General features: G+C 45.1%; 1 protein-coding gene across 3 annotated transcripts in view; it reads right to left on the bottom strand.

The window, feature by feature from the left end:
- The window catches only part of LSP1 (lymphocyte specific protein 1), an 85,023-nt gene that overhangs the window by 12,136 nt on the left and 46,136 nt on the right, over positions 1 to 26,751 (bottom strand). For all 3 annotated transcript variants that reach the window (XM_077818265.1, XM_077818267.1, XM_077818266.1), the window contains 7 exons: positions 12,488 to 12,710; positions 11,227 to 11,355; positions 7,538 to 7,581; positions 7,157 to 7,238; positions 6,544 to 6,684; positions 5,526 to 5,606; positions 4,491 to 4,605 (listed from right to left, as the gene is read on the bottom strand). In XM_077818265.1, coding sequence (XP_077674391.1) covers positions 4,516 to 4,605; positions 5,526 to 5,606; positions 6,544 to 6,684; positions 7,157 to 7,238; positions 7,538 to 7,581; positions 11,227 to 11,355; positions 12,488 to 12,710 — 790 coding nt within the window. In that variant the 3' untranslated portion in view covers positions 4,491 to 4,515. The remainder of the gene's footprint in view (positions 1 to 4,490; positions 4,606 to 5,525; positions 5,607 to 6,543; positions 6,685 to 7,156; positions 7,239 to 7,537; positions 7,582 to 11,226; positions 11,356 to 12,487; positions 12,711 to 26,751) is intronic.

Here is a 26,751-nt window from a genome sequence, read left to right as displayed (position 1 = left end):
CAAAACTAATGAATTAACTTAGAGATTGACTAAAAATCCTATCTAGTTGCACCAGTACAACCTCTAGAGTGGATGTAGTTACGCCTGTATAAAGGTGCTTATCCTTGTATAGTTTATGCATCTTTCCTTACAGGAATAGGTATACTGATATAAAACACTTTTAGACCAATGTAATTACCTCAGAACTATTGGGTTTTACCATGACTATCCCAGTATAGTCGAGACAGTCTAAACTAGAAAGTTGTATAAGGCTTTAGTGAACAGAAATCTCTACTAAAACTTCAAGACAATCCTTTTAAGCAGTACCTATTTTCTTCAAACTCTTCAAATACAGCACAAGGAGCTTGTCTTCCCTAGGAAGCTACAACCTGCATCATATGAATTAGAACATGATTTCACAACCAGCATAGACAGCGCACAGGTACTGTAACAACTTGTCTGCTGGTTGCAGGAAAGGTTTAGCCATGAACGGTTGGAACAAACACTGAACTCATGTTGTCCATGTCTATACCGACTGCAAAGTCATATTAGTTAATGTCAAGTTTCAGGGGGTAGCCATGTTAGTCTTTAAGGTGCCACCAGACTCCTTGTTGTTTTTGTGGGTACAGACTAACCCACTTTCTTCACAGATGCAACTGAAGAAGTGGGTTTTTACCCACAAAAGCTTATGCCCAAATAAATCTGTCTTTAAGGTGCCACTAGTTAACGCTGTATCAAGATAAGTGTCTTAAGCGGCCTAATTTTCTAGCAAAGTCAACGCCAAATTGTTGCCAAGAAGCTTGCCTCCGGTGAAGTCAAATTAAACTCAGATATAAATGGTTCAGGTCACTGATCTTTAAATCTGAAGATAGTGTTTATAAAACATACTGGTTTGGAATTTTCAGGGAGGGAAAATACATTGAGAGAGTCTCATTTTAACTCTGCATGACAAGGTTTCCAAATGCTTCCCCAGTTTTGTTTTGTTGTTTTAGTTTGTTTCTGCATAGTTGCTTTGGGACGTCATCAGCTATTTGCAGTTTCCTGTAATAGTGGTCAAGAGTTCAGTTCTTCAGCCAGATGTCCTTGATTGGTGGCCCTTTTGTCTGATAGCATACAGTAGCCTCTTTCTAATGCCAAAACAAGTTTGCTTAAAAAAAAAAAAAAAAAAAACCAAAAACCAGAACCTAGAAACACAGAAAATCTATTTGTTGCCTAGTAATAGTAACTCCACTGCAGCAAAGTTGGCACGCACAAAGGACACCAATTACCATCGATGGGATCTGCATTATTAGCATCAAGTGGAGCAACTAACGTTTATTACAGCTGGGAGGTTAGGCCAATTTGGCAAGAGAAGATCACTCAGTAGTTATTGAAATTTCAACCCACATTCTGTCCTGTAGTGACAGTGACCCAGGGAACAAGGCAGGTCTCACAAAGATGAGAGGGAAGGTGCTTGTTTGTTTTAGCAGTTTAAAAAGGTGTACAACCGCTTGTTTTTTGCTGTGCCCCTCCCCGCCACCTCACTGCATTTGCAATGAAGCCCAGTCTGCTGCATAGGCAAAACAACTTGCCGGGAGCTCAGTTTCCAGAATGGAGAGTAGGCCAAAGCAGGCCACACTGCATTGCTTAGCCCTACGACACATTCAGTAAAGGAAGGCTTGTTTCTGGAACCATGGACATTGGAAAGAAGAGATCATGGATTTCCAGAGGGAACAGGAGACCTTTGGAACTGGCTGTATTAGCAATCTGCACTCCTACTACAGGCTGTCTCCTAAGAGGTAGTTGTTCAATGTATTAAGACCTCTGTTGATCAAGGTTGGCAGACACTGTGGATAGTTCTCTGAAAACATCCACTCAATGTGCAGCGGCAGTCAAGAAAGTGACCAGAATGTTGGGAATCGTTAAGAAAGGGATAGATAAGACAGAAAATATCATATTGCCTCAATATATATCCATGGTACACCCACATCTTGAATACTGCATGCAGATATGGTCGTACCATCTCAAAACAAGATATACTGGAATTGGAAAAGGTTCAGAAAAGAGCAACAAAAATTATTAGGGATATGGAACGACTACCATATGAGGAGAAATTAATAAAACTGGGACTTTTCAGCTTGGAAAAGAGACTACTAAGGGGGGAGAGCGGGGGATAGGATAGAGGTTTATAAAATCATGACTGGTGTGGAGGAAGTAAGAAAGAAAGTGTTATTTACTCCTTCTCATAACACAGGAACTAGGGGTCACCAAATGAAATTAATAGTCAGCAGGTTTAAAACAAACCAAAGGAAGTATTTCCCCCCACACACACAGAGTCAACCTGTGGAACTCCTTGCCAGAGGATGTTGTGAATGCCAAGACTATAACAGGGTAAAAAAAAAAAAAAAACCACGAACTAGATAATTTCAGGAAGAATAGCTCAATCAACAGCTATTAGCCAGGATGGACAGGGATGGTGTCCCTAGCCTGTTTGCTAGAAGCTGGGAATGGGCAACAGGGGATGGATCACTTAATGACCTGTTCTGTTCATTCCCTCTGGGGCACCTGGCATTTGCCACTGTCAGAAGACAGGATACTGGGCTAGATGGACCTTTGGTCTGACCCAGCATGGCCATTCTTATGTTCCTATGTTCTTATGACATGTTGTAGAAAGAGAAAGGGGACGACAATAACTAAACCCCTTCAATATGTGGTTGAAGTTACTAAGGTATTATGTGGTGGCAGCCAATCAGTAACTTTACAAGCCATCACTTGGAGACAACCTGTTTCATGAGGCTGCCAAGAGGAAGTGGAGGGTGCGGGGGAGAACGCGCAACACCCTGCCCTGCGACACTTCATAGTGAGCCTTCCAGTGGCTTAAAAAGTGGCATCATGGGGCTCCCCAGGAGCAGAAAAGCAGAGTGTGAAAGGGGACTGCGTGATGAGGAAGGGGGAGAGAAGTGCTAAACAAGATAGGTAGGGAGAGAAGACACTCAAGACATGAAAATCACAGAAGCAAGCAAAAGCAGAGGTGAAGCCCAGCACCCAAAGCCATTTCAACCTTTTTGTCTTTAAGTACTAACATTTGGAGCCAGAGAAAGACTCTGAACTGCAGTACTGTGGGGCAACGGTGCCAAGCCTTCACCATTTAGAGTATTAGCTATGGCTGTCCTAGGGGAGGTCTAGTCATTGCCGGTTTGCCTTTTGAGGAGGGACTGAGTGATTCAGAGACAGGAGTCTAAATCTCCTAGACAGGCTCAAACTAATGAAGTGGTTTATTTCCCTGGATGGGGAGGAAAACCCCTTTAAGTGAGCAGCAGGAACTCAGATAATGAGGTTTAACCGCACCTAGGAGAGTCAAGCTCAGCAAGGCCAGGCTTGGCACATGAAAGGAGAGTACAGCAAGGGGAATCTATGTAGATTTAGAGGACAAGGTATATGATGAAAGCAGAGAGTTGAAGCAGGTTTTAGAAATGAGGAGCAGAGAGGTGGGTATGGTCACAAAGTGATCTATAGGCCTCCACGTCTGTATACACAATCCCATGGGATGGGAACGCGTGTGGTAATTAGGGAGGGATGGAAGAGGTGCTTTTGTAAAGACTGAGTGCTACATAAAGCTTGGAAAATCAATAAAGATTTTATGAGAAGTCAAACTCTGGTTTTTCCTGCGCAGAGCGTCACTCAGGGTGCTTTGCCATTATCACACCACTCGGAACGAGCTCTTCTTTGCCCTTAAGTCATCTACTACTGGCCACTTAAAATAGCACAGGGATATCTATTAATACAAGCACCAGGGTCCTCAGAGGGTGAGGAACAGTCTCTGGGTTTCAAGTGGGCACAGATAACATCTACGCTCTTCCCCTCCCTGCTTAACGTGACTAGACCGTTCCTTCTGCGCCACTTTATCTAGAAACAGTGCACCTTTTCACAAGATCACTCCCCACCCCACCCCCAAGCATAGGCCTGATCCAAATGCCACTGAAGTCAATAGGAATCCTTTCATTGACCTCAATGGTCACTAGATCAGGTCCCATGAACACATTGGACACAGAGGACTTGGTCCACTTCCATGACTATCTGGAATGAACTTCAACTACCCCCCCCCCCACACACACACCTACCTACAGTTCTTACTCTTTACAGTACAAGAGATCCTATTAAGCCATGTCTAGTTCAACCAAGGCACTTTTACTCTGAGTGGGGCTGAGGTCAGTAGCTTCCATAAATAGCCTGATCTGCCAGGTAAGTTTTCTAGCTGCAGCTAACATGGGCATCCTACGCTGCACAGCTGCTAGAAAGAATTTCTTCGTGCATGCCCTTCTCCTTCTACCCCAAAGAGGATTGTTTGCCAGGAAGTAGGAACCCACCTTTTGTCCATACAGTACCTTCCAACCCACTCAAGTCTGGCTGGCAACGTAGAATGTATAGGCTGAAAAAACAGGTTTTACGCTTATTGTGCTGCATCGTCCTAGCTGTCCTGCCAGAGAAGTACCAGGTGGTTCTCCTACAGTCAGAGGTTTTGTCTCACCTACCTGGTTGATTGGTACTCCACACACGCTATTGCTCCGTTGCATCATCTATCAACACCTTCTTGTACTGGCCATGTCCAGTTGCTACAAACTTGTACTTCTTGCCAGAAGTGGAGGTCTGAATGGAGGAAAGAAGTGAGGATTAGGGTCCTTCCTCAAGTGTCCATCTCAGCTAACACAAATAATTCTTAAATATTAAAGAAACTTAACAAAGAAGGAGTCAAATAAATTGAAGTCTGAGGAGCAGGTGAGGTTCTTGGACTTCAATATTTTAATGTGGCCCAGGTTCCCACATGGGGTGAGAGCTTACTATTGCCTGTTCCTACCACCTTTTTGCCTAGACAAATACGTACAATAAAATAATAATGGAGATGGATAATTATTGGAACTGTCAGATAATACAACAATTTTAAAAATCATCATGACATCAATGGTAAGATGCAGCTCAGGTCAAACCTCTCCGGTAACCCTATACCAAAAGGAAAGGCCGTATCAGAGTTGAACTTCTATGGAGCCAGGACTATTCTCAATCTTGGGTCAGTACCTTTTAATGCACTATACCCATGCACCCTTAGAGGCCTCTACACCTTTCAGAACTAGAAGGCAGCCAAGAAACAGAACCCAGGTATCTAAGCCACTCTGCACTTCCAGAAAATTAGGCTATTATTTAACAATTTTAAAAAACTTAACGATTAGCCCAACCTGTAGAGTTTCAATCCAAATGCAAATGATATCAGAGTTGGGGGGGCAGGAGGGGAAGAAGAGAACCTTGGGCTTTTGTCCCAGCCCTTCATTAAATTAGTGGAGATGTTTCTTACAACAGATACATTTAGAAAAGACGACAACATGCCTTCCTGTTACTGCCATGGAGGACACCTCCTTTGGCCTAGGCCTTTGCTTCCATTAGTAGGCAACCTCAACCCATGCTCCAATATACAGGCATCCTTGTGACCTAAGGGAGAATTCTCTTGAACAAATTCAGCCCCAGTACCATAAAGCAAGTGCTATAACAGAGATACCTAGGGAGAAGCTACTTACCTTGATGTTGCCTTCATTTTTGGGGGTACCCTTCTGTTCCCACATGCTTCGCTTATTCACAATATCTCCAGCTACAATATCCTGGGAACACAAGAATGAATCTCATCACCCTGCTACCAACACAGCTGAAAGCTGTTTTTGTTCTTTTCACACTTACCATAGTTATTGGGCAGGTGGCTTCAGTATGTGGCCATATGTTTGGGTAGAGTCACACTGGGCAGGAATATGGCTGCATACCAGGGGCATAAGACTCCCTTTTCTTAACCATCCCCCAACATTTGGAATTTTAACAGGACACTGGATCTAAGGCCCAACATGTAGGTTTTATAGGGAAAAGGTTTACAATATTAAGTATTAATAGGAAAGTTTTTTTCCTAGGAAGCTTTAAGTGAAGCAGTTTTCAAAGAGACATTTTTGCCTTGAGCCCTTTGCAACTTAGATGTTGCAGCATTGTGCCAGCACTTGAACCAGAAAATGCAATTCACTAGAAATGGAGAGTAACTGCTTTCCATTGTTCAAATTTACCACTTGCCTGTCCCAAATTTACCACTGAGCCATCGATACAAAGCAACTGGTGTGGCTCTTAGTGCAGACAAGGAAACAACCATTTTCAGCCATTTAGTTTAACTCCATTTCAAGCCAGGATAAACAAAACCAGTTTCCTTGGTATGTGCACTCTTGTAGCTGGGGCTAATCCAGGTACGGACAAAGCTTTAGTGAACTGTAGGAAGTAAAGACAGAACATCTGAAAGTTTTAACGTGGATGTCAATAGAAAAGGGGAAGAATGGGGTTTTAACCTGACATTGCTACTCCTGATACCTTTGTCCTTTCAAGTCCCTACTCCACAGTGATATGCACCTGAATAATTTGAGTAAACCCAGCCAACCATGTAGCAGGGTAACTTTTCTTTCTGAAGTTCATGCTGTTAGACACAGGTGCAGCCCTCTGACATGAAACAAAGAGCTATACCCCTTCTCCTGCAGTAGAGTTGTCTGGGCATATAAAACTCAGTCTTACCTTACAGGATGGGGACTTAACAGAGGACTGAGCTGCAACCTCTCCAGTCTCCCAGAGGTTTTTTGTGCTGGCTACAACCATGCTTGTGGTGGCAAGTTCAAGGGAAGATTGTCGGACAAGTTTCTGAACCTTCTCGGATGTCTGGAAACAAAGCAAATCAAAGTGAAAGTGTTCCGAGCACTTGCAGATTTTTGTGAATAGCTTCTTGGGGAAGGAGGTTGTAAATTATCATTCCGATGGATACATTAACTACAGAGTCAAAGGACAGAAACAAATAAGAACATGGAGGCTAAGTAGAAGAACATTGTGCCCATTCAGGACAGAGAAATGCAGGGATGAGACAGTCCTAGTCTGGTATAGTAAGATAGGAGAAAATGGCTTGTTCACATCTCCAGCACTCCTGCTCAAAAGCCACAAGATTCCTTATCCTGACGAATTAAAGAGCATGAAGGGATTTAGGAAGATTAGATTCAATCCCTTCCAGTATTATTATAGCTAGCTGCTAGGGCGGAGTCTACAAAGACCAAAGAAGGTGAGGACTATCCAGAACAGAATAAAGCCTATATGGGGCTGGGGGCCGAGAGCATGCCACCTATGTGATTGAGCGCATCACCTCAATGGCATGAGTGTACTGCTCCAGTCTGTCATCAATCTTGGAAACAGGAAGTGGTGGCTGAGTCTTCTTCACGCTGTTGCTAGAGAAAGAAGGAAGGAGGAATTAAGTCTTATTGCTTTAAGCTCATCAGAGTGAGGTCTACCCAAGCCTCTTTTGGGAAGAAGCCACTAGTTTCCTCCCATCCCCCCCCGAAAGTCACAAATGCTGGTTCTGAAAGATGTTCAAGTGACCCACTAAGCAATAGGACACTGTTCCCCCTCAACCCACAATCACTTGAAATTGTGCCTTTGGTTCAGGTGCGGGTCTGTGTTACAGTAATACCCAAGTCAAAGCCCAGTGGAGAATTACCACCAGGTCATTCAGTGGAAGGAGAATTACCTTTTCTTTATGGAGCGGTTCAGGGATTCAGTTCGGTCTGTGATCTAAATGGGGAGAGATGAGAAAGAAGAGAATCAGTTTTGCCTGCTGCCCCGAGTCCCTCATCTTAATTGGTCATAACTTGAATCAGTGAGTTCTCCCCACCCCCGAGAGATTTGGGTAGTTTCAAAACTATCTTGTTTCCGCCCACCTCCCTACCTATACCCTGGAATGACTGAACCAGTCAGCCAGCCCCGGGGTGTCCCTAAAACTCCCCACTTTGCAATCAAGAGGTGGCATCTTCTTCTGCAACAGCAATGATGGTAGATGCAGGAGATCTGATGGTGCTGGACCAACAAGTTCTGGAGATGGCTTCAAAGTGGATGAGCTATCAGGAAAGCGAGCTTCCAGAGCATCATAGGATGAACAGCAGTGAAGAGTCAAACATCTGTATTTTAAAAAGCTTCCCCCACAACGTCTCCAGCCCAGTGATTCCCTCATCTTGAAGGAAGAGTCACATATAGGGCAGAGTGCAGGAGGAAAAGCTGCATGACACCTGTACCTCGTCCATCCCCACTGAAGCCACAGCCTGATCCTGCTCTCTGAGGGTCACTAATTCCTCTGGCCACAGGAGCCACTAACATGCATGTGGGCTGCCAGTGTAAGCAGTAACCTGACCACCAAGCTTCCCTCCTCCCATCCCATCATATTCCAGCACATGGGTGACCCTGGAGCCAAGCTGCAGGGCCTCTCCACTGTAAGACTCACATAGGCTCTTGGTGATGAGGAGAATGGAAGGGTCAGGTATAGAAAGGTAAAGAGAAGAGCAAAAAAAAGAAACAAAAGCAGGAAAAAGAGGAAGATGGACAGAAAATGGCATCTGTGACAGAACATAGTTTGCACTGGCCATTCCACTGCAAGAAGGCTCCAAGACAGAGGAGTGATTTAACCAGCAGAGCCTTCTGGCAAATGAAACCCTATTGAAAAATTTACTTGCAGAAGGACTTGTACAAGAAATTAGCCCAAAACAAGCTGTGCACTCACACACCCAGGTGCAGCAGGTGAGCTTACATATCCCACAAGCATCTGACAAGACAAACTTGTCCAATTGCTGTGTGGACATATGCAAGATACATTAGAAGAGGCTGTTTGTAGATGCCCTCAAGCTCTATTACTTTAAACGGGGATGCATTAGGATGATCGTTCTGCTGGTTTATAGCATACTTGTTTGGGAGTATTCTCTGTAAAATGCACCTCTCGCTGAGCAGTTCATATCACATCCATTTTCTGCTCTGGAAAATTATTTTATCATCAGCAGGGCTCAGCCTGTCACAGCTGCAACGTTTCAGAGGCTGGGGAGTGTTTGCAGTTTGAGCTCAGGACTGTGAATCCAGAAACAGAGAATCAGCCCTCTATTCCCAGCTCAAGCAGCAAGTTAATTGGCAACTTGGACAGGCTGTAGATCACCATCTGTGTCTGGGCTTCCAAAGAGTAGCGATAGCACATCACACCCCGCATCTGTTGGGTATTTACAGTAATTTTTGTAATCCTTGGAGGAGAGGTACTATACAGGAACAAGGGATTGCTCTATTGTTCCATTCCCCCACCAAGAGCCCAGCATTAACACTGCTCGCATGTCCAGAGAGCTTTTACAAGTACAAACCGGAGAAGTTGCTTCATTTCTGCATGACACACTAAAGTCTATTCACAGCCTTTCTGCACTGCTCATTTACTGGAACCCTGCTCCCCAGCCCAGACCTTCACACTGATGAACTTTCTGAACTCCTTGATTTGTTCAGAGGACAGAAGTGAACATTATAAATATCTAGTTGACCTCCTGGCTCCAGGCCATGAAGAAAGTCTGTGGCAAGACTTTGGGTACCTAACGTCCCTTCTTCTGTGGCTGGTTACTTCATGCCTTGAGAACCCCTTCATTCCTCCATTGCTTTCATTTTTTAAATCCCCCTTTCCTAGTTAAAGAGGCCTTTGGAGTATCAGACTGCTACTTGTTACGTTGAGACCTCACACACCCACCCAGGAACTCTGGATCTAAGAGACACGAGCTTCAACTGCCTGAGCTAAAGGAGCAAGCTTCCCCGTCTCACACCAGTAGACACTACTGTGGTTAAAATAAGAGTATGTCCTAAAGCTTGTGCTCTAATAAATTTGTTAGTCTCTCAGGTGCCACAAGTCCTCCTTTTCTTTTTGCCGATACAGACTAACACGGCTGCTACTCTGAAACCTGTCCTAATCCTATGTTTCTCCCCACAGGCTCATGCCTTTCCAAACCAGTCCCAGCCTGGAACGATTCCATTCTTGGTTTCTTATGGATGATCCAGGGTTTTAAATATATATTTTATAGTTTAAACAAAATTCCTTCCACTGCTTGTGCGTAAGTCCTTTCTGCTTTGCAAAGCTTGTGAGCACCTCTCTCCCCTAAATGAACCCGTGTACAGCCTGATTGACCAATGCCATAAAGGCCCCTTCGGAGGCAGTATTTAAGCCCTTCCCTGCTGGATATTTAACCCCTTCCCTGCTGTGTATGGGATTGGTCATAGCAACAGTTCCCTAGGAAGGTATAGGTATTTGGGGGTTACTCTGCAAGAGAGCTTCTGTCCCTAGTATCAAAGGTAGGGTGGGATTTTTCAGAAGCACAAGCCCTACTCTGCTCTCACTGAAGCCCATGGTTAAGCTCCAAAACTAGATTGTTTCTCTTTTGCCACCCACTCTGCTCAGTGCAGTGAGGGATTTTTCTTCCTGGCTTGATAGTCACGCACATTCCCATCACTCGTCACAATGCAAACAGACTGGGGCCAGAATCCAGGTAGTTCTATTGCTCCCCAGAAGTTTGATTTTTATTCTTAATGTTTCCTGTAATGTAACAAAGCTCTGCTCCCTGTCTGAGCAGCTCCTCCGACCGTTACAAACGAAACACTCCCCTTGCTACATGTTTCTTGTCAACACCTTTTGAAAGTGATATAACTCTCCCTCACCAGGCAACCTTGAGTCACATGCAGGCAGCATGGGGTTTAAGAGTCAAAGGGAGCACAATGCTAACAGGTGCTTAAGAGGCCACCCGAACGCTCCGCCATCACCCCAAAGATGAATGAAATCTGCATGCACTAGACTCCTCACTCTCCATCCTAATCTGTGGCCAACGAGATCAACTCTGACAGGAGAAGAGCCATTTTCCCCATACACCTACCATATCTGGATACACAGGGCTGCGTATCCACAGGACATTGAGGGGGAAGTGTATAAAGCAGACCCAGTATTACATGCTAGGAAACAAGACACACTATCCGTTTGATTAAATTCATGAATGTTGAAGATGGCCAAGGTTACTACCACTTTGTATTATAAAAGTTCTTAGAGGCCCCAGTTGAGACTAGGGCACCATTGTGTTAGGTGCTGTACATCCCCATAAGGAGAGGCAATCCCTGCTCCAAAGAGCTGACTGTGTAAGTAGACAAGCCAGACAACAGATGGAGAAAGGATTATGCCCATTTTACAAATGAGGGAAAGTGACTTTCCCAAGGTCACACTGGAAGTCTGTTGAACTCGCATGTGAATCCAGATCTCCTGAGGTCTTCAGTATTAGACCATCTTTCCTCCCCCCTACATAGCCACACCAGTCAGGTCTCCTCTCACTAAGGTTTAGGCCAGCTCTAAGTGCACTTGCGATTCAGAGCACTCTTAGTAGCATGTACCGTTGTGGAACTCGCTGGGGACTGGCCATCACATTGTTCATCCTCTTCCCCTTCCATGCTGGAGGTGCTCGGAGCTTTCTGGCGTTTTTCTGGTGTCTCCTCCTCCTCATTCCTCCTCCTCTTTTTCTCCTGAATGCAAAGAATGAGCAGATCAGGAGCAAAGCCGATTAAACTCCCACTGTAACAAGTGTCAGATCCACCCCCACAAATTAAACTTTGGGCAAAGACACTGAGCTTTCTTTCACATGTAAAAAATTCATTCTCCCAGTTGTCATTTAAAAAGACTACATTTTTACAGGTGCAAGGTCACAAAATGAACTGGTGAGGCATTCTGCATGAGTTTTCCACAAAGACATTTCCCACCAATTTTGCCCAGCCCCCATCAGAAAGGAATATATATCCTCACTCTCAGGCAGGGGACAGGGAAACTAACTAAATTTATTTTGAGGAGCTATGAAGCCATACCACCCCCTAATAAGAGGGATGTCATGATATATGCAATCACAGTCCATCTTAAATGTTTATTACAACTCAGAGTGACACAGACAGGCTTCCATACAGCTTTAGTTCCAGCTTTGTCTCCCTTGTTTACCAGGGCCACACCACGCCTTGAACTAGATACAGCACAGACACCCCTAGGGGATGGAAGGCAGCAATGCTGGACCCCAATTTCAGATTAGTAGATCAGGCCAAGGCTTCTCAGAGCGTGGAACAAAAAAAAAAAAAAAAAGGGGGGGGGGGGCACGGTTCTGAACACACGGGTTCAGAATTTCCTTAAGAGTCCTATATCTGTGGCTTTGTAGGACTGGAGAACCTGTGACACTCTCCGTAATGAATGATGATGAGAGAAGGCAGAACACCTATACCACAGCAGAGAATTAGAACACAGAATTACAGGCCTTGTGGTGCTACTTGTCAGAGCAGCACTAAGTTCTCCATTATGTGCAGTGACTGATTTTTGGGAGGGGGGAAGAAAGAGGGGAGGAGAGAAGAAAGGAGCCAGTAAACATGAAGGTGGTGTCTGCACACTTAAGCTATGTGTAACTGGGGGTGCTTGCATAGCTGCAGCTGTACCAATGCAAACTGCCGGGGCAGACGTGCTGCACCATCGTAAGGCAGAGCGCACACCAGTGTGACCCTTTAAGCTACTGGGATAGGTAAGTATCACAAGTACAAGCCCTGTTTTACCCCACACGGATGGTCCCCCATGAAGTCACAGCCATACCAAGAGAGATCACAGATCCAATATTTCTGCTCTGACCTCCTGCCCTGCTTTCTCCTCCTCCTCTTCCTCCTGCTGCTCTTGAATGCATTCTGCCTCAAAAAGTTGCTGAGGCTCCTCTGTCTCCAGCGGCTCCTGCTTCATCTCCTCATTCTCCCCGGGAATCTCCTCCGGGCCCTCCTGATTCAGCTGGACCTGCTCCAGCTTGACTTCAGCTTCCCTCAGACCACTGTCCTCTTCCTCATAGGAGTGTCTTGGAGACCTAGAGGTGGGGGGGGGAAGAAGCCTTTGAGAAGGGAAAGAAGTGTTTCAAACCCACTGAAAATCTGGTGTCCCGTACCTTTACAACACCAGCTCTAATTGTAATAGCCCAACGGGAGCTCTAAAAATACTGTGCAAATACAGATGTACTCATTAGTGCACGTCGGTTTTGGTTTAATGAGAAGCTAGTGCATGGCAGAGCAAGTCAGTAGAACAGTAAGAAGAATAACAAACACTTTCGGGAAGTTTATACTAAGACATGGATGAAATCCTTCAAAAACAGAAGGCAAATCAGGTCCACTCCTTTATCATTGTTTGCATTGTGGTGGCACATGGAAGCCCCAACTTAAAACAGAGGCCCCACTGCACCAGGTGCTGTACAAGCAGAGCATGAGGTAGCTCTTCAGGGCAGCGACTTACAGACTAAACAGACTGAGGGTGGGAGGGGAAAAAAAATGGAGGCAGAGAGACTTGCCCAGGGTCAATGGCAGAGCTGGGAACAGGAGCCAAGTCTCCCGATTCCCAGCCCAGTGTTCTGTCCACTGGTCCACATTCATTCCAGCAGCAGGAGCTGGACCCAAAGCCTATTTAAGTCAATAGGATCCTTTCCATTGATTTCAGTGGGCTTTGGCTCAGGCCCGAGGCGGTTTATCACATTTGTCTGGCTCTATGTACTGTACTTGATTACATGAGGCAACTTCCCTTCTGAACAACTTCTGCAGTGCTAGATACCAGCATTACACAGACAGGAGAGCGCTTTCAAAACCTCAAGCCTCCAATTTCTCAACCTTCATGTCAGACGCCAAGTCCCATCTGAAATGGGCCTGGGGCTAAAGCACAGCATGAGAGGAGTACAGTACAGTAATTGCAGAGGAAGACTGGGAAGAACTAAGAAGTAAGTGTCACTTCTCCGTGCTACAGAATTCCTGCTCCAGTCTCAACTGCAAAGATAACAAGAAATAATGCCTCCACAGGTCTAGCTCCAGATGTATGGAGCAGGAGGAGATCCCCACCCCCGCTCCCTGAGCTCCAGAGCTGGACTTCCGCTTCCCAGCTAGGCTCTAACTGAGATCCCTTCTAACTCTGAGGCCATTTGGGTTAACTTGTGTGGTCAGAGGTTGGGCAAGACTAGCTTGAGTTCAAGGAGATTTCTCCCCCTTGTTCTTTTGTTCCCCTGCCATCTTCCAGGAGAATTTGATTTCTAACTACAGGACAGTCTGCCTTATTCATTAGGGTACAAGAACCATTTACACACGCACACACACACTCACTCTCCTGCCTGCATGTCTGTCCATGCTGCTCCTTTTTTCTTTTAATATACCATTTTTCTATCTGATCTTTCCCCCCACCCGTAAAACCTAATGGAATTCAGCCAAAGGAGAATGGAAACCCAGCAATGGCAAAGCCAAACATTCAAATCTACATTGTCAAAAGTAGGGCAAGAAAGAGGAAAATTGCGCAACTTTTTTCAAAATGCAAAGATTCCAAACAGCTCTAGTCCCAAGCTAGGTACACATCCCATGTGCCCATCTCTAAAAGGTAGCTCCAGCCCAGGGTACCCACTGCACATCTTTCTCTGACACATTTAGAAAGAGGCTCAAGGCTTGATTTTCCAGAGGCGCTAAAACGACTGAAGCTGCGGGCCATTTGCCAGGTCACAGCAAGGTCTCCATCTCTCAACTGGACACAGCTGGAATCCATTTGGCTCACTTGTGGGTCAATACTGATCAAATAGATATTAGATTTATAATAAAGCGTTTAGACAACTGGATGCATGTGAGTTGCTGCATGCGTTAATCTTACTTTGAATAGTGGTGTTCCATACTGTAATGTAATATTGGAGCAGTTGTATTGTGAGCCTCTGATACTGTATGAATTGCTGTACAGTACTTGAGAGTGACAATGTGAAGAGCTGCTCTTCTACAGAAATTGTTATGACCCTGTTGAAAGAGGCTGCCCATCAGTACCAGAGAGGCTGCGGGTGGACCTTACAACAACTAAGGAATTGTCAACAAGAGGACAAAAGACTTGTTGTTCCGCTCTCCTCCCAGTGAAGATCAGTCATGCAAGTGGACTCCTCCTATCAGCAGAGTTTGCAGCTCAAACCATGTAGCAAGAAGGGGATAAAAACCCCAAGCAAAGGGAACTACTAGCTATCTCTATGCTGCTGCAGCTCTGGGGAGGCAAGGACCAGGTCTACACAACAGTACCAGTATAACAAAGTTGCTCAGGGGGTGTGGGAAATATCCACACCCCTGAGAGACGTTCTTATACCGACCTAACCTCCCCATAAGCAAGAGATCCCCAGCTCCTTAGCCTGGGTTAGCCCTAAAGAACAAACAAACGAACCAAGCAGATTATAGAAGGTTTCAAAACTTAATATAGGCAAAGACTAACATTTGTAAAAAGAAAAGGAGGACTTGTGGCACCTCAGAGACTAACCAATTTATTTGAGCATAAGCTTTCGTGAGCTACAGCTCACTTCATCGGATGCATACTGTGGAAAGTGTAGAAGATCTTTTTATACACATAAAGCATGAAAAAATACCTCCTCCCACCCCACTCTCCTGCTGGTAATAGCTTATCTAAAGTGATCACTCTCCTTACAATGTGTATGATAATCAAGTTGGGCTATTTCCAGCACAAATCCAGGTTTTCTCCCCCCCGCCCCCCCCCCACACAAACTCACTCTCCTGCTGGCAATAGCTTATCCAAAGTGACCACTCTCCTTACATTGTGCATGATAATCAAGGTGGGACATCCCCAGCAGAAATCCAGGGTTTAACAAGAACGTTTGGGGGGGGGGGGGATAGGAAAAAACAAGGGGAAATAGGCAACTCGCATAATGACTAAGCCACTCCCAGTCTCTATTCAAGCCTAAGTTAATTGTATCCAATTTGCAAATGAATTCCAATTCAGCAGTTTCTCGCTGGAGTCTGGATTTGAAGTTTTTTTTGTTGTAAAATAGCGACTTTCATGTCTGTAATCGCGTGACCAGAGAGATTGAAGTGTTCTCTGACTGGTTTACGAATGTTATAATTCTTGACATCTGATTTGTGTCCATTTACTCTTTTACGTAGAGACTGTTCAGTTTGACCAATGTACATGGCAGAGGGGCATTGCTGGCTCATGATGCCATATATCACATTGGTGGATGTGCAGGTGAACGAGCCTCTGATAGTGTGGCTGATGTTATTAGGCCCTGTGATGGTGTCCCCTGAATAGATAGGTGGGCACAGTTGGCACCCTGACAGCAGGATTGTCTGGCTATGTAGACTCCCTCCTCAGGCCCTACGCTACCAGCACTCCCAGTTACCTTCGAGACACCACTGACTTCCTGAGGAAACTACAATCCATCGGTGATCTTCCTGATAACACCATCCTGGCCACTATGGATGTAGAAGCCCTCTACACCAACATTCCACACAAAGATGGACTACAAGCCGTCAAGAACACTATCCCCGATAATGTCACGGCAAACCTGGTGGCTGAACTTTGTGACTTTGTCCTTTCCCATAACTACTTTACAGTTGGGGACAATGTATACCTTCAGATCAGTGGCACTGCTATGGGTACCCGCATGGCCCCACAGTATGCCAACATTTTTATGGCTGATTTAGAACAACGCTTCCTCAGCTCTCGTCCCCTAACGCCCCTACTCTACTTGCGCTATATTGATGACATCTTCATCATCTGGACCCATGGAAAAGAAGCCCTTGAGCAATTCCACCATGATTTCAACAATTTCCATCCCACCATCAACCTCAGCCTGGTCCAGTCCACACAAGAGATCCACTTCCTGAACACTACAGTGCTAATAAACGATGGTCACATAAACACCACCCTATACCGGAAACCTACTGACCGCTATTCCTACCTACGTGCCTCCAGCTTTCACCCTGACCACACCACACGATCCATCGTCTACAGCCAAGCTCTGCGATACAACTGCATTTGCTCCAACCTCTCAGACAGAGACAGACACCTACAAGATCTCTATCAAGCATTCTTACAACTACAATACCCACCTGCAGAAGTGAAGAAACAGATTGATAGAGCCAGAAGAGTTCCCAGAAGTCACCTACTACAGGACAGGCCTGACAAAGAAAATAACAGAACGCCACTAGCCGTCACCTTCAGCCCCCAACTAAAACCCCTCCAATGCATTATTAAGGCTCTACAACCTATCCTGAAGGATGACCCAACACTCTCACAAATCTTGGGAGACAGGCCAGTCCTTGCCTACAGACAGCCCCCCAACCTGAAGCAAATACTCACCAGCAACCACATACTACACAACAGAACCACTAACCCAGGAACCTATCCTTGCAACAAAGCCCGTTGCCAACTGTGCCCACCTATCTATTCAGGGGACACCATCACAGGGCCTAACAACATCAGCCACACTATCAGAGGCTCGTTCACCTGCACATCCACCAATGTGATATATGCCATCATGTGCCAGCAATGCCCCTCTGCCATGTACATTGGTCAAACTGGACAGTCTCTACGTAAAAGAGTAAATGGACACAAATCAGATGTCAAGAATTATAACATTCATAAACCAGTCGGAGAACAGGTCAATCTCTCTGGTCACGCGATTACAGACATGAAAGTCGCTATTTTACAACAAAAAAACTTCAAATCCAGACTCCAGCGAGAAACTGCTGAATTGGAATTCATTTGCAAATTGGATACAATTAACTTAGGCTTGAATAGAGACTGGGAGTGGCTTAGTCATTATGCAAGGTAGCCTATTTCCCCTTGTTTTTTTCCTACCCCCCCCCCCACAAACGTTCATGTTAAACCCTGGATTTCTGCTGGGGATGGCCCACCTTGATTATCATACACATTGTAAGGAGAGTGATCACTTTAGATAAGCTATTACCAGCAGGAGGGTGGGGTGGGAGGAGGTATTTTTTCATGCTTTGTGTGTATATAATAAGATCTTCTACACTTTCCACAGTATGCATCCGATGAAGTGAGCTGTAGCTCACGAAAGCTTATGCTCAAATAAATTGGTTAGTCTCTAAGGTGCCACAAGTTCTCCTTTTCTTTTTGCGAATACAGACTAACACGGCTGTTACTCTGAAAACTAACATTTGTGTTACCTAAGTTTGTTTGCTTGTAAATAACTCATTTCCTTTTCCTGTTTAATAAATCTTCATATAGTTTCCCATAGGGCTGGCTACAAACATGGTCTTTGGTGTGACCAGGGCTGGGGGTGGGGCAGGGAGCTGCCGGTGGGTGCTCTGCTCCCACCAAATTTTCTGCTTGGATGCTTCAGGGCTGGAGCACCCATGGAGTCAGCACCTAAGGCGCCACTTTGGGCCGGTTAAATTTAGAAGCCCTTTTAGAACCGGTTGTCCCTCGCGGAACAACCAGTTCTAAAAGGGCTTCTAAATTTAACAACCGGTTCTAGCAAACCAGTGCGAACCGGCTCCAGCTCACCACTGGACTGGCAAGACAGACTGGAGTACCCAAGGGGACTGTCTGTGACTCTGTTTAAGGCAGCTAATGGGCCAGAGAAGTTTGCACTTGGTGGAATTGGCTGGTGAAATCTAAGGCTTGTGCCCTGGGGATTTTTTTGTTTTGTTTTTTTAAAACTAGTCTGCCCCGAGGCTGGTACTCACACTCCTGTGAGCATTATAATGACCACAGGTACCATTCAAGTCAATAGGCAGTGCAGGTGCTCCCTACTACTTCAAGCCAGGCCACTGTCTATGGAGTGATTTATGGATTCATTTTACAGTTCTTCGGCTGTTAAGCTAGTCTATAGTCTTCAGTGCTTTCACACTGTCACCAGCGCAGTGTCCCTTTGCACCAAGGCAGCCACCACCAGCAAGGCAGCTAAACTGCTCATTGGAATTAAGTATATTTTGGCTTATCAGAGAGCCAGGAATGTTATGGTCCTCACTTAAGCTCTTTGCTGCACTGCTACTGAACAAAGCTATGTTCATGTAGCCATGCCTCAGGACTGGTCATCCATAAGCAATGAACCTGGGAGCTCTGGCTCTAAAAGCCTAAGCGCTTCTATTGCCTGAGTGGAAGGGCAGAGATCATTAGCTTGAAAGCAGTATAGGACTTAAACGGTTTAAACCTGTATACCTGACCTAACCACGAGAGGAGAACAGAGAGCAACATTGTGTTGGCAGGGGTTCCAGAGAACCAACATACAACAATCTCTGGTGAGGGGGCATGGGCCAGCTAGGCACTGACCACAACACAAGACAGTGAACAAATGTACGCCTCCCTCCTCAGTTAGATACTAGCACATGCAGCTGGTAACCAGGCAGGCTGCTGATGCTGCCAGGCCAACAATCAGATACATTAAGTCCGCAGCCTGGTTGCCTTCTTAATCCCAGGCATTGTCCCCTCACCTGAATCCAGAGTAGCTATCACCAGCCATTTCTGCACAACTAAAGATGGAGCAGCCGAGTGGAGGTTAGGTAACGGACAGCATGTTGAGCAAGAGGTGGCAGAGAGTGAAAGGGGAAGTTGAGGAAGGATTTAGGCTCTATTAGGAAGTGCCAGTTCTTCCAGAAGCAGCGAGAGGAATGAAAGGGACAATGGTTCAACCAGACTTGCCCTGCACCTTCTCTTCTCTTCTGGTGAAGTCTGCAGAACTGCAAGATAAAGTGACGGGCTGCTGACACTGCAGCAGCCTGGCTTCGCCCAAGGGGTTCTTCCCAACAGTTGTTCATGTGAAAGGACTAGCAGAGGCGTCCCTGTAGCAGAAACAGCAATCTGGCCCAGACTCACCACCCTTTGTCACCTTACTCCTAGCCCAGAGGAGCAGGACATGGTGATGTTTTTCAGGCAAGTAAATTACTTGGTGAAAGATACAGTTTTGGTCAACCCAAACGATTTGTGAATTTGACCCGATTTGTTTCTGCCAGGGAAAAAGGGTAATTTGAGGACAGCAAACTCAACAGTTTGCACATACCCAGGCTCTCAATCTTTCCTTCATTGTGCCCAGGAGAGAGCATGAGTACCACTCTCTAACCTGGTAATTAAGGCAGGAGATGTGGATTCAAACCCCTCCTCTGAATCAGAGAAGATCTGAATGAGGACATCTACCTCCCAGATCAGTGCTTTAAATCACCAGGCTAGAGACTCCTCCTCACTCTTTGTCACCATGACTATTTAGATATTTATCTAAAGTGGAACAGCTTCAACAGGAGAGACTGAGAGCAACCTACCCATAACAACCTACAGACTGACAGTTTGTACACACACTGGTATGGGGAGCGGAGGAGAGGAACGAAGAGAGGAAGAAAGGTCTGAGCTCAAGTCCCTGCTCCAGAGCAGGAATTCCAACCTCAGGGATTCTCCCCTTGCTGTAGTTAATCCACCTCCCAGAGAGGCAGTAGCTAGATCGACAGAACAATTCTTCCGTCGACCCAGCACAGTCACCCTGGGTTAGTTCAGTGTATTACGTCTCTCCAGGAGTGTGGGTTTTTCACTGCTGATGTGAATTCTCAGTGCAGACCAGCCCTATGTCTAGTATATCCTGTTTGCCCTAATCACTGGGCTGAAGGCAAAGGGGTGGAGTGCAAACACACACACAATCTTTGCTGGCCTGAACTTTGGAATTTGTCAGCAAATTGGAAAATGTTTTTGAAACCAAACAACATTTCCCCTGGTTTTTCAGTTTGGCAGCCACGCCAGAAATGTCAATTAACAACTCAGGTCTACTTTGGAGCTTCTCTAGCACGTTGAAGGGAGACCCTTCTTTGCAGGTCTCATTCCCATACCATCCCAAAGCGGCGCACCAGGTTTGAGGGGAGATGGCTACAGGGTGCTGCAAACAGCTGAGACCCCACCCTAGCCATCCCCAGAACTACTGGGATTCCAGAGGGGTGGGGGAAATTGTAAATACAGCAGCTTCCACCAGCACCTACTCTCTTCTGCCAAAAATGGAGTGGATTTAAGTACCCAGACTTGATCTCTTCACAGCAATGCTGAGAGGCTCAATTCACTGGCATTTGTAAAAGTGCTCAGGTCTAAAAATATGTTCACCAATATGTTTGTATTACTACAGCATCTAGGAGTTAAAGTCATGAACCACTTCCCACTGTGCCAGTTACTGTGCAAAACACAGAACAAGAGATGATCCCTGCCCCACAGATCTTATGATCTAAGTAAGGTTTGTAGCACAGCCTTCAAACCACAGGCTTCTGCAGTGCCGTTATCTATAAAGTAAACCCCCACCTAATGGAAGTGCACCGACCTGTCCTGTACTAGCAAAGTCACTACAGGATGTGCCGCGTTCAGAACTAGTCTCTTTGGAACACGTTTCACCCTCATGCGCTGGGTTAAGTTCAGGCCAGTACAAGCAGGAATCATTTTCTAGACTGCCGTGTTCACATCACAATTGGTAGGCTCCACAGAGAAGCCAAGGATTAGTCAGGCAGAGACAGAACTATGCTCCAGCGCTTCCCAGGTCAGGGCTGAGGGGGAAGCTGACTCTGCCACCCTTCATGCTATGCTGTCCCTACTAGGAGACTAGTGTCTGAGCTAAATATAAGTTGGGACATGATAGGATCACTGCTTGCCTCCAGTACACACAAGATAATGCACAAAAAACTCAGAAATCCACTCACCCATTTCACCCTCACCCACACACACACACACACACACACACACACTTTGCCCAAATCACGGGAACAGCCCTGGGTGCCAGGATGGCTCCCCAATATGCCAACCTCTTCATGAGCCGCCTCAAGGAAGAATTTCTGGACAAATGCACCGCAACACCAATATTGTATCTGAGATACATCAATATTTTCATCCTCCAGACAGAAAATCTAAACTCACTCAGATTTCTACCACAACTCTCTCTAGAAGACTCCCATAATCAGCATCAACTTTCTGGACACCACAATCCGCTTAATCTAAACACGATATACAAGAAATCTACCAGTCACCACATTTGCTTCCACAAATCCAGCAGCCAATCCAGACCACACATGCAAAAAAGTTACCTACAGCCAAACACTCAAACAACAGAATTTGCTCCAAAAGAGAAAGTCTGAGACACACATCTTAAAAACGCACTTAAAATCACCTTCCCTAAGCAATACATCTGTTAGTCTATAAGGTGCCACAGGACTCTTCGCAGCTTTTACAGAGCCAGACTAACACAGCTACCCCTCTGATACGCGACTTCCCTAAACAAGATACACAAGGCAGGTGAGGCACTCACCCAGCTTGTCTCTCTAATGTCTTGGAACTAGGGTGACCAGATAGAAAGTGTGAAAAATGGGGGTGGGGTTGGAGGGTAATAGGTGCCTATACAAGAAAAAGCCCCAATTAGGAGGACTGTCCCTACAAAATCAGGACATCTGGTCACTCTACTTGGAACCAACATGGATACAACAAACACCGCATTCACTAAACAAGGACACTCTGGCAGAGATTGCATCATGGAAAGGGCCACCCTAATACCCCAGGAGAACTTGCTCAAAGACAGGAAAGAGAAGCCACTGATGGCACACCCATAGTTATCACTTACCACTCCACACCAAAACCCATATGGGGGTATCATTAAACAATTACAACACATAGTTGATGGAGACCACACCCTGAAAGAACTCTTTCCCAAATCCCCTATGGCCTTCGAAACAACCCTACAACCTCATCACCAGAAGCAAGTTCCTCACAGACCAGGACACACCAACTCAAAGCAGCACCAGACCGTGCCCAGAAGAGATGTAAAACCTGCAGATATCTCCACTGCTGCAATGATCAATACCCCCCTCCCACACACACCTTTCAGAATGGATGGATCCTACACATGCTTATCACACCATGTGGGGTACCTCATCAAGTGGCCCCACAACAACTATGTGCGTGAAACCAGACAATCACTGCATTCCAGTGAGCTCATGCAGAAAGATGAGCAAAGACAAAACACCATATCATCCATAGACAAACTTTTCCAAAGCAATCACTCCACAGCAGGGTGGATAAAAATCAATGATTTGTAAAAAAAAAAAAAAATTTAAATTTTAATAAAAGGATTTTTTTTTATTTAAAATGGATTTTTTTGATAAAATGCTTTTTGAGGGAAAAACCAATGTATATTCATTAAAACTATTTTTACATTATAGCTCAAAGATATCTCATCATGGAATAGGGATTATAAATTCTAATTTTATAGTATGAGACAAAATATTCATGTAATGTTTAAAAAAAGTTTTGTAAATGAGTTCCAGTAGTTCATGGATTAGGGACCCAATCTTATCGGGTTCCAGGGGCTTCTGTATAGAAAGATTAACCTAAATAATCTATCTACCCAATGGGACTTGGTATCTTCCAGACTGAGCACCATCAGAGATGCTTAGTTTTGCAGTTCTCAAACTGGATTTGTGTCTCCAGAGATAACATGTTTGTTAAGAGCAAAAATGTTTTTAAATATATAGAGGTGAGAGATAACAGACCTCAACCCTATTGTCCTTCTGCAAATTTGTGTACACAAAGTCAATCCCTTACCTCTCTCTAAAAGTGCAAAATTTCTAAAAGTTCAATGCATAGATGATTGTTGGGGGCGGAATAGATCTGGACAAGGAGACAAAGTCTGGAGATAAATGTGAGAAGGGAGGGACAGGCAGCAGAAACAAAAGTGAAACTGAGCAGCATATTCCAGAAGCCTTGAGGTCTTTCTGAGTGTAGCCTTCATTGATTTGAGATCTACCATTCTCTCACTAGAAGGGAAAACCTATAATGGCAGCAGGCCGTAAAAGAGACCCAGTTTGGGAATAAGAACCATTCAAGAAATATATGTTTGCTGATGATATTTTAAAGAAAGTCACACCAGTGAACTGGTGGAAGTCACTTAAGCACTTGGATTTAGAATGACCAGACAGCAAGTGTGAAAAATCAGGATGGGGTGTGTGTGTGTGTGTGTAATAGGAGCCTATATAAGAAAAAGACCCAAAAATCAGGACTGTCCCTATAAAATTGGGACATCTGGTCACCCTACTTGGATTCAGAGGCTGTTGGAAGTGATAATCTCACTTTTAACAGCAGTAGCTTCTTCTGCCAATGCAGAAAGAATATTTTCTTCCTTTGGACTAATTCATTCCAAATTAAGGAATCGTTTAGGACCTGAAAAAGCAGGAAAGCTTTTTCTTTTCCAGATTATGAACAAATAGGAAAATGAAGGTGAAGACAACTGAGTTAGCTGCAGAAGCCAATATTTTAAATTTCTTGTGTTGACCTGGTTGACATAGTCGATTTAATTTTTTTTTAAATATTTCATTTAACAATTTTAGTTAACACAATTTTAACAAAAACAAACCTGATTTTAAAAAATGTGAATGTTTAACTAAATTAAAAAATTCATATGCTTGTTTTGTTAAAATATTGTATGTTTGCTATGGGGAAAAAAAAAATCCAGAATACATAACGTTGTTGTTTTAGTTACATAAAACAATTTAAGTGTCTGTCTGGTGATGTTCTCCTCCTAGCACAGCATGGCAAGAAAATCCTTCAAATATTAACGATTAACCTGTGGAATTGGAGATAGTTCACCTCCCGGTGACTTCATAAATATCTGCTTCAATTACCTTTGGTAAATGAAATAACCAATCATTCATTTTCTGATATAGCTGTAAAACTAATCTGAAAAGTTCTCAAAATAAATCACTTTAAAAAAATGTGCAATGTGTACCTTCTAAAAGTGAAACCTACATCTCCGAGTTGTGAAGAATATGTATTAAGGTTTAATAACCAATAAGAACACACTTTTATGTAGAAATCCATGATTAAAGCAAGTCTTCCTGACTAGTGACTTAAATCATGATTTAAATCAGCTGTGGAGTAGGGTAGATTTGATCTTTCAACACTTGTCCTCAAGGGAAACCTGTCCAACTCCTTCAAAAGGCAAGCCTGTGAATTTAAATATATAACTTTGCTAGATACCAAAAGCCCTGGACTTAACAGAGACACTGTTTTTTGGCTCATTACAACAATTTGTAACACACCCGCTTGTTATCCTTAATTGCCCACTTCAAACCTTTTATGCATAATCATCTAACCCCCAATTGCCCATTCAAGTGACTGTTAAACAGAGGGGATAATACAGGGGAGGCAATCTGTCCTAACTTGTACTTAGGTCAGACACACTGCTTCCTTCCCCAGACCTGATGGAAAGCTCTGTGAAGGTACAAGCTTTTGAGCTACAACAGAAGTTGGTCCAGTAAGAGATATTACCTCATTTACCTTGTCTCTAATATCCTGTGACTAACACAGCTACACCACCACCAAGATATTAAACATCTCACAAAAATTATTTGAGAACACTGACAGTAGAGGTCAAAGTCACCCCCATGCGGAGTCAGAGGAGGGGCAGCTTGCATCCCTTGATCCGGAGTACTGGCTTAACCCTCCCTGCTCCTGCATCCCCCATTAGAGCAACCCCAAGGGGTACCCTAACTTGCATCCCTGATGCAGTAGGTCACTAGATTCTATGGCACTACAGAATAGTCAGGGCACATCACACCCCAGCTACAGCATCTGTCAGTGCCTCTTGAAGAGCACCCTGTGCAGGGGCACAAAGCCAGCATAATGTGGGTACATTAGCACCCTTTAATCCCACCACACCCCACACAGAGGTGACCGGCATGATTCAACCCAGGGCTCTAAAGCACTGACCTCTCCCCCTCGAGCTAAAGGAGTACACGTTAGCAGATAGCACTGGTAGTACACTTAACAAGCATGCTCCGTTGTGGGTGGTGGTGGTGGTGTTTTTTCAGTACCCCAATAGAAGTAGGTCACACCCCCAAGCTTGAGACTGTATCAACATACGTGTCTCTGAAAAGTCAGTTTTCACAAGGAAAAGTGTCTTGTAGTCACCGTTATACTCCAGGTGAGCAGAAGCCTTTAACTAATACCCCAAGTCTCAATGTTAAGGCGAGAAAAACAGCACCCCAACAATCACACCTTTTTGGGAGTGCGCAGCACTGCACCAGTGTCCTGTGCCTGCATACACCGAGCATTGGGTAAAATCCAAGCTAGACGCTTGGGGAGCTGGATTACATCACTGGTTCCACAGTCAGCAATGTTGAAGGGTAAATCCTCCCAGTACATCTACAATGACCAAGAAGGGTGGCACCAGACTCAGAGTAGTTCATAGAACCACACTCAATGGCAGGAGAGCTGCTTATAGCAGAGACCCACTCAGAGCAGGCTGTGGGTGAGTGCTAATGGCCACTTAGTGAAAACCAGACTTGCCAGAAGCCAGCAGTTCTGCAATGGGATTTTATTTTAAGCTTAAGTGCTCTGGAGAGTGGTGGGTGGGCAGGGGAGAGACAGGGAGAGAAGCAGTTTTCTCCCTTTCTCCTTTTCATATTTATTAAAGCATCTTGAAATGGCGGCTATAGACCCTGCAAGAAGTGGGCTGAAAGGTTCTCTAGTTTCACTGTGGCCTGTGCTGAAACAGCAGCAACTGCGGACTCTGCTGCCCTCCTACAACAGGGGTGGAGTCACCATCTCCCACCCAACTTTCAGCAGCAGGGAAAGATATGTGTCATTCTACAGCAGCAGACCTGTCCCGAAACAGCAGCAACTGCGGACTCTGCTGCCCTCCTACAACAGGGGTGGAGTCACCATCTCCCACCCAACTTTCAGCAGCAGGGAAAGATATGTGTCATTCTACAGCAGCAGACCTGTCCCCCCTACCGACACCCCTAGGCAAAGCTAGGTCTAACAGGTTAGCTGAAATAGCAAATAGCCCCCCTCCTACTCTGTGGTTGTTCTCACAGCAGCCTCTCTAGATGTCAGCAGAGCACCCAGGACTGGCCCATGTCAGCTGACTCAGGCTCATGGAGCTATAAATCTGCAGTGTAGACATCCCATAGTAGTACTGGGCCTATGGCACAAGTCACAGTTCCATCCAGCAGGGCACAACTCTCCCTACCTGCCAGCTCATAACAGTAGGAAATGTCCATAATATGAAAAAACACCTTTCCCCCCCTCCCAAGGGGAGAGATCCCAGCCACAGCTCAGGAATGAGATGGAACAGTCCTCTCCACTAC

This window comes from Eretmochelys imbricata, chromosome 6 (genome assembly GCF_965152235.1).
Source record: "Eretmochelys imbricata isolate rEreImb1 chromosome 6, rEreImb1.hap1, whole genome shotgun sequence".
NCBI classification, from domain to species: Eukaryota; Metazoa; Chordata; order Testudines; family Cheloniidae; genus Eretmochelys; species Eretmochelys imbricata.
Note: the sequence above shows the minus strand (reverse complement) of the source record. Positions and strands in the feature narration are given on the sequence as shown.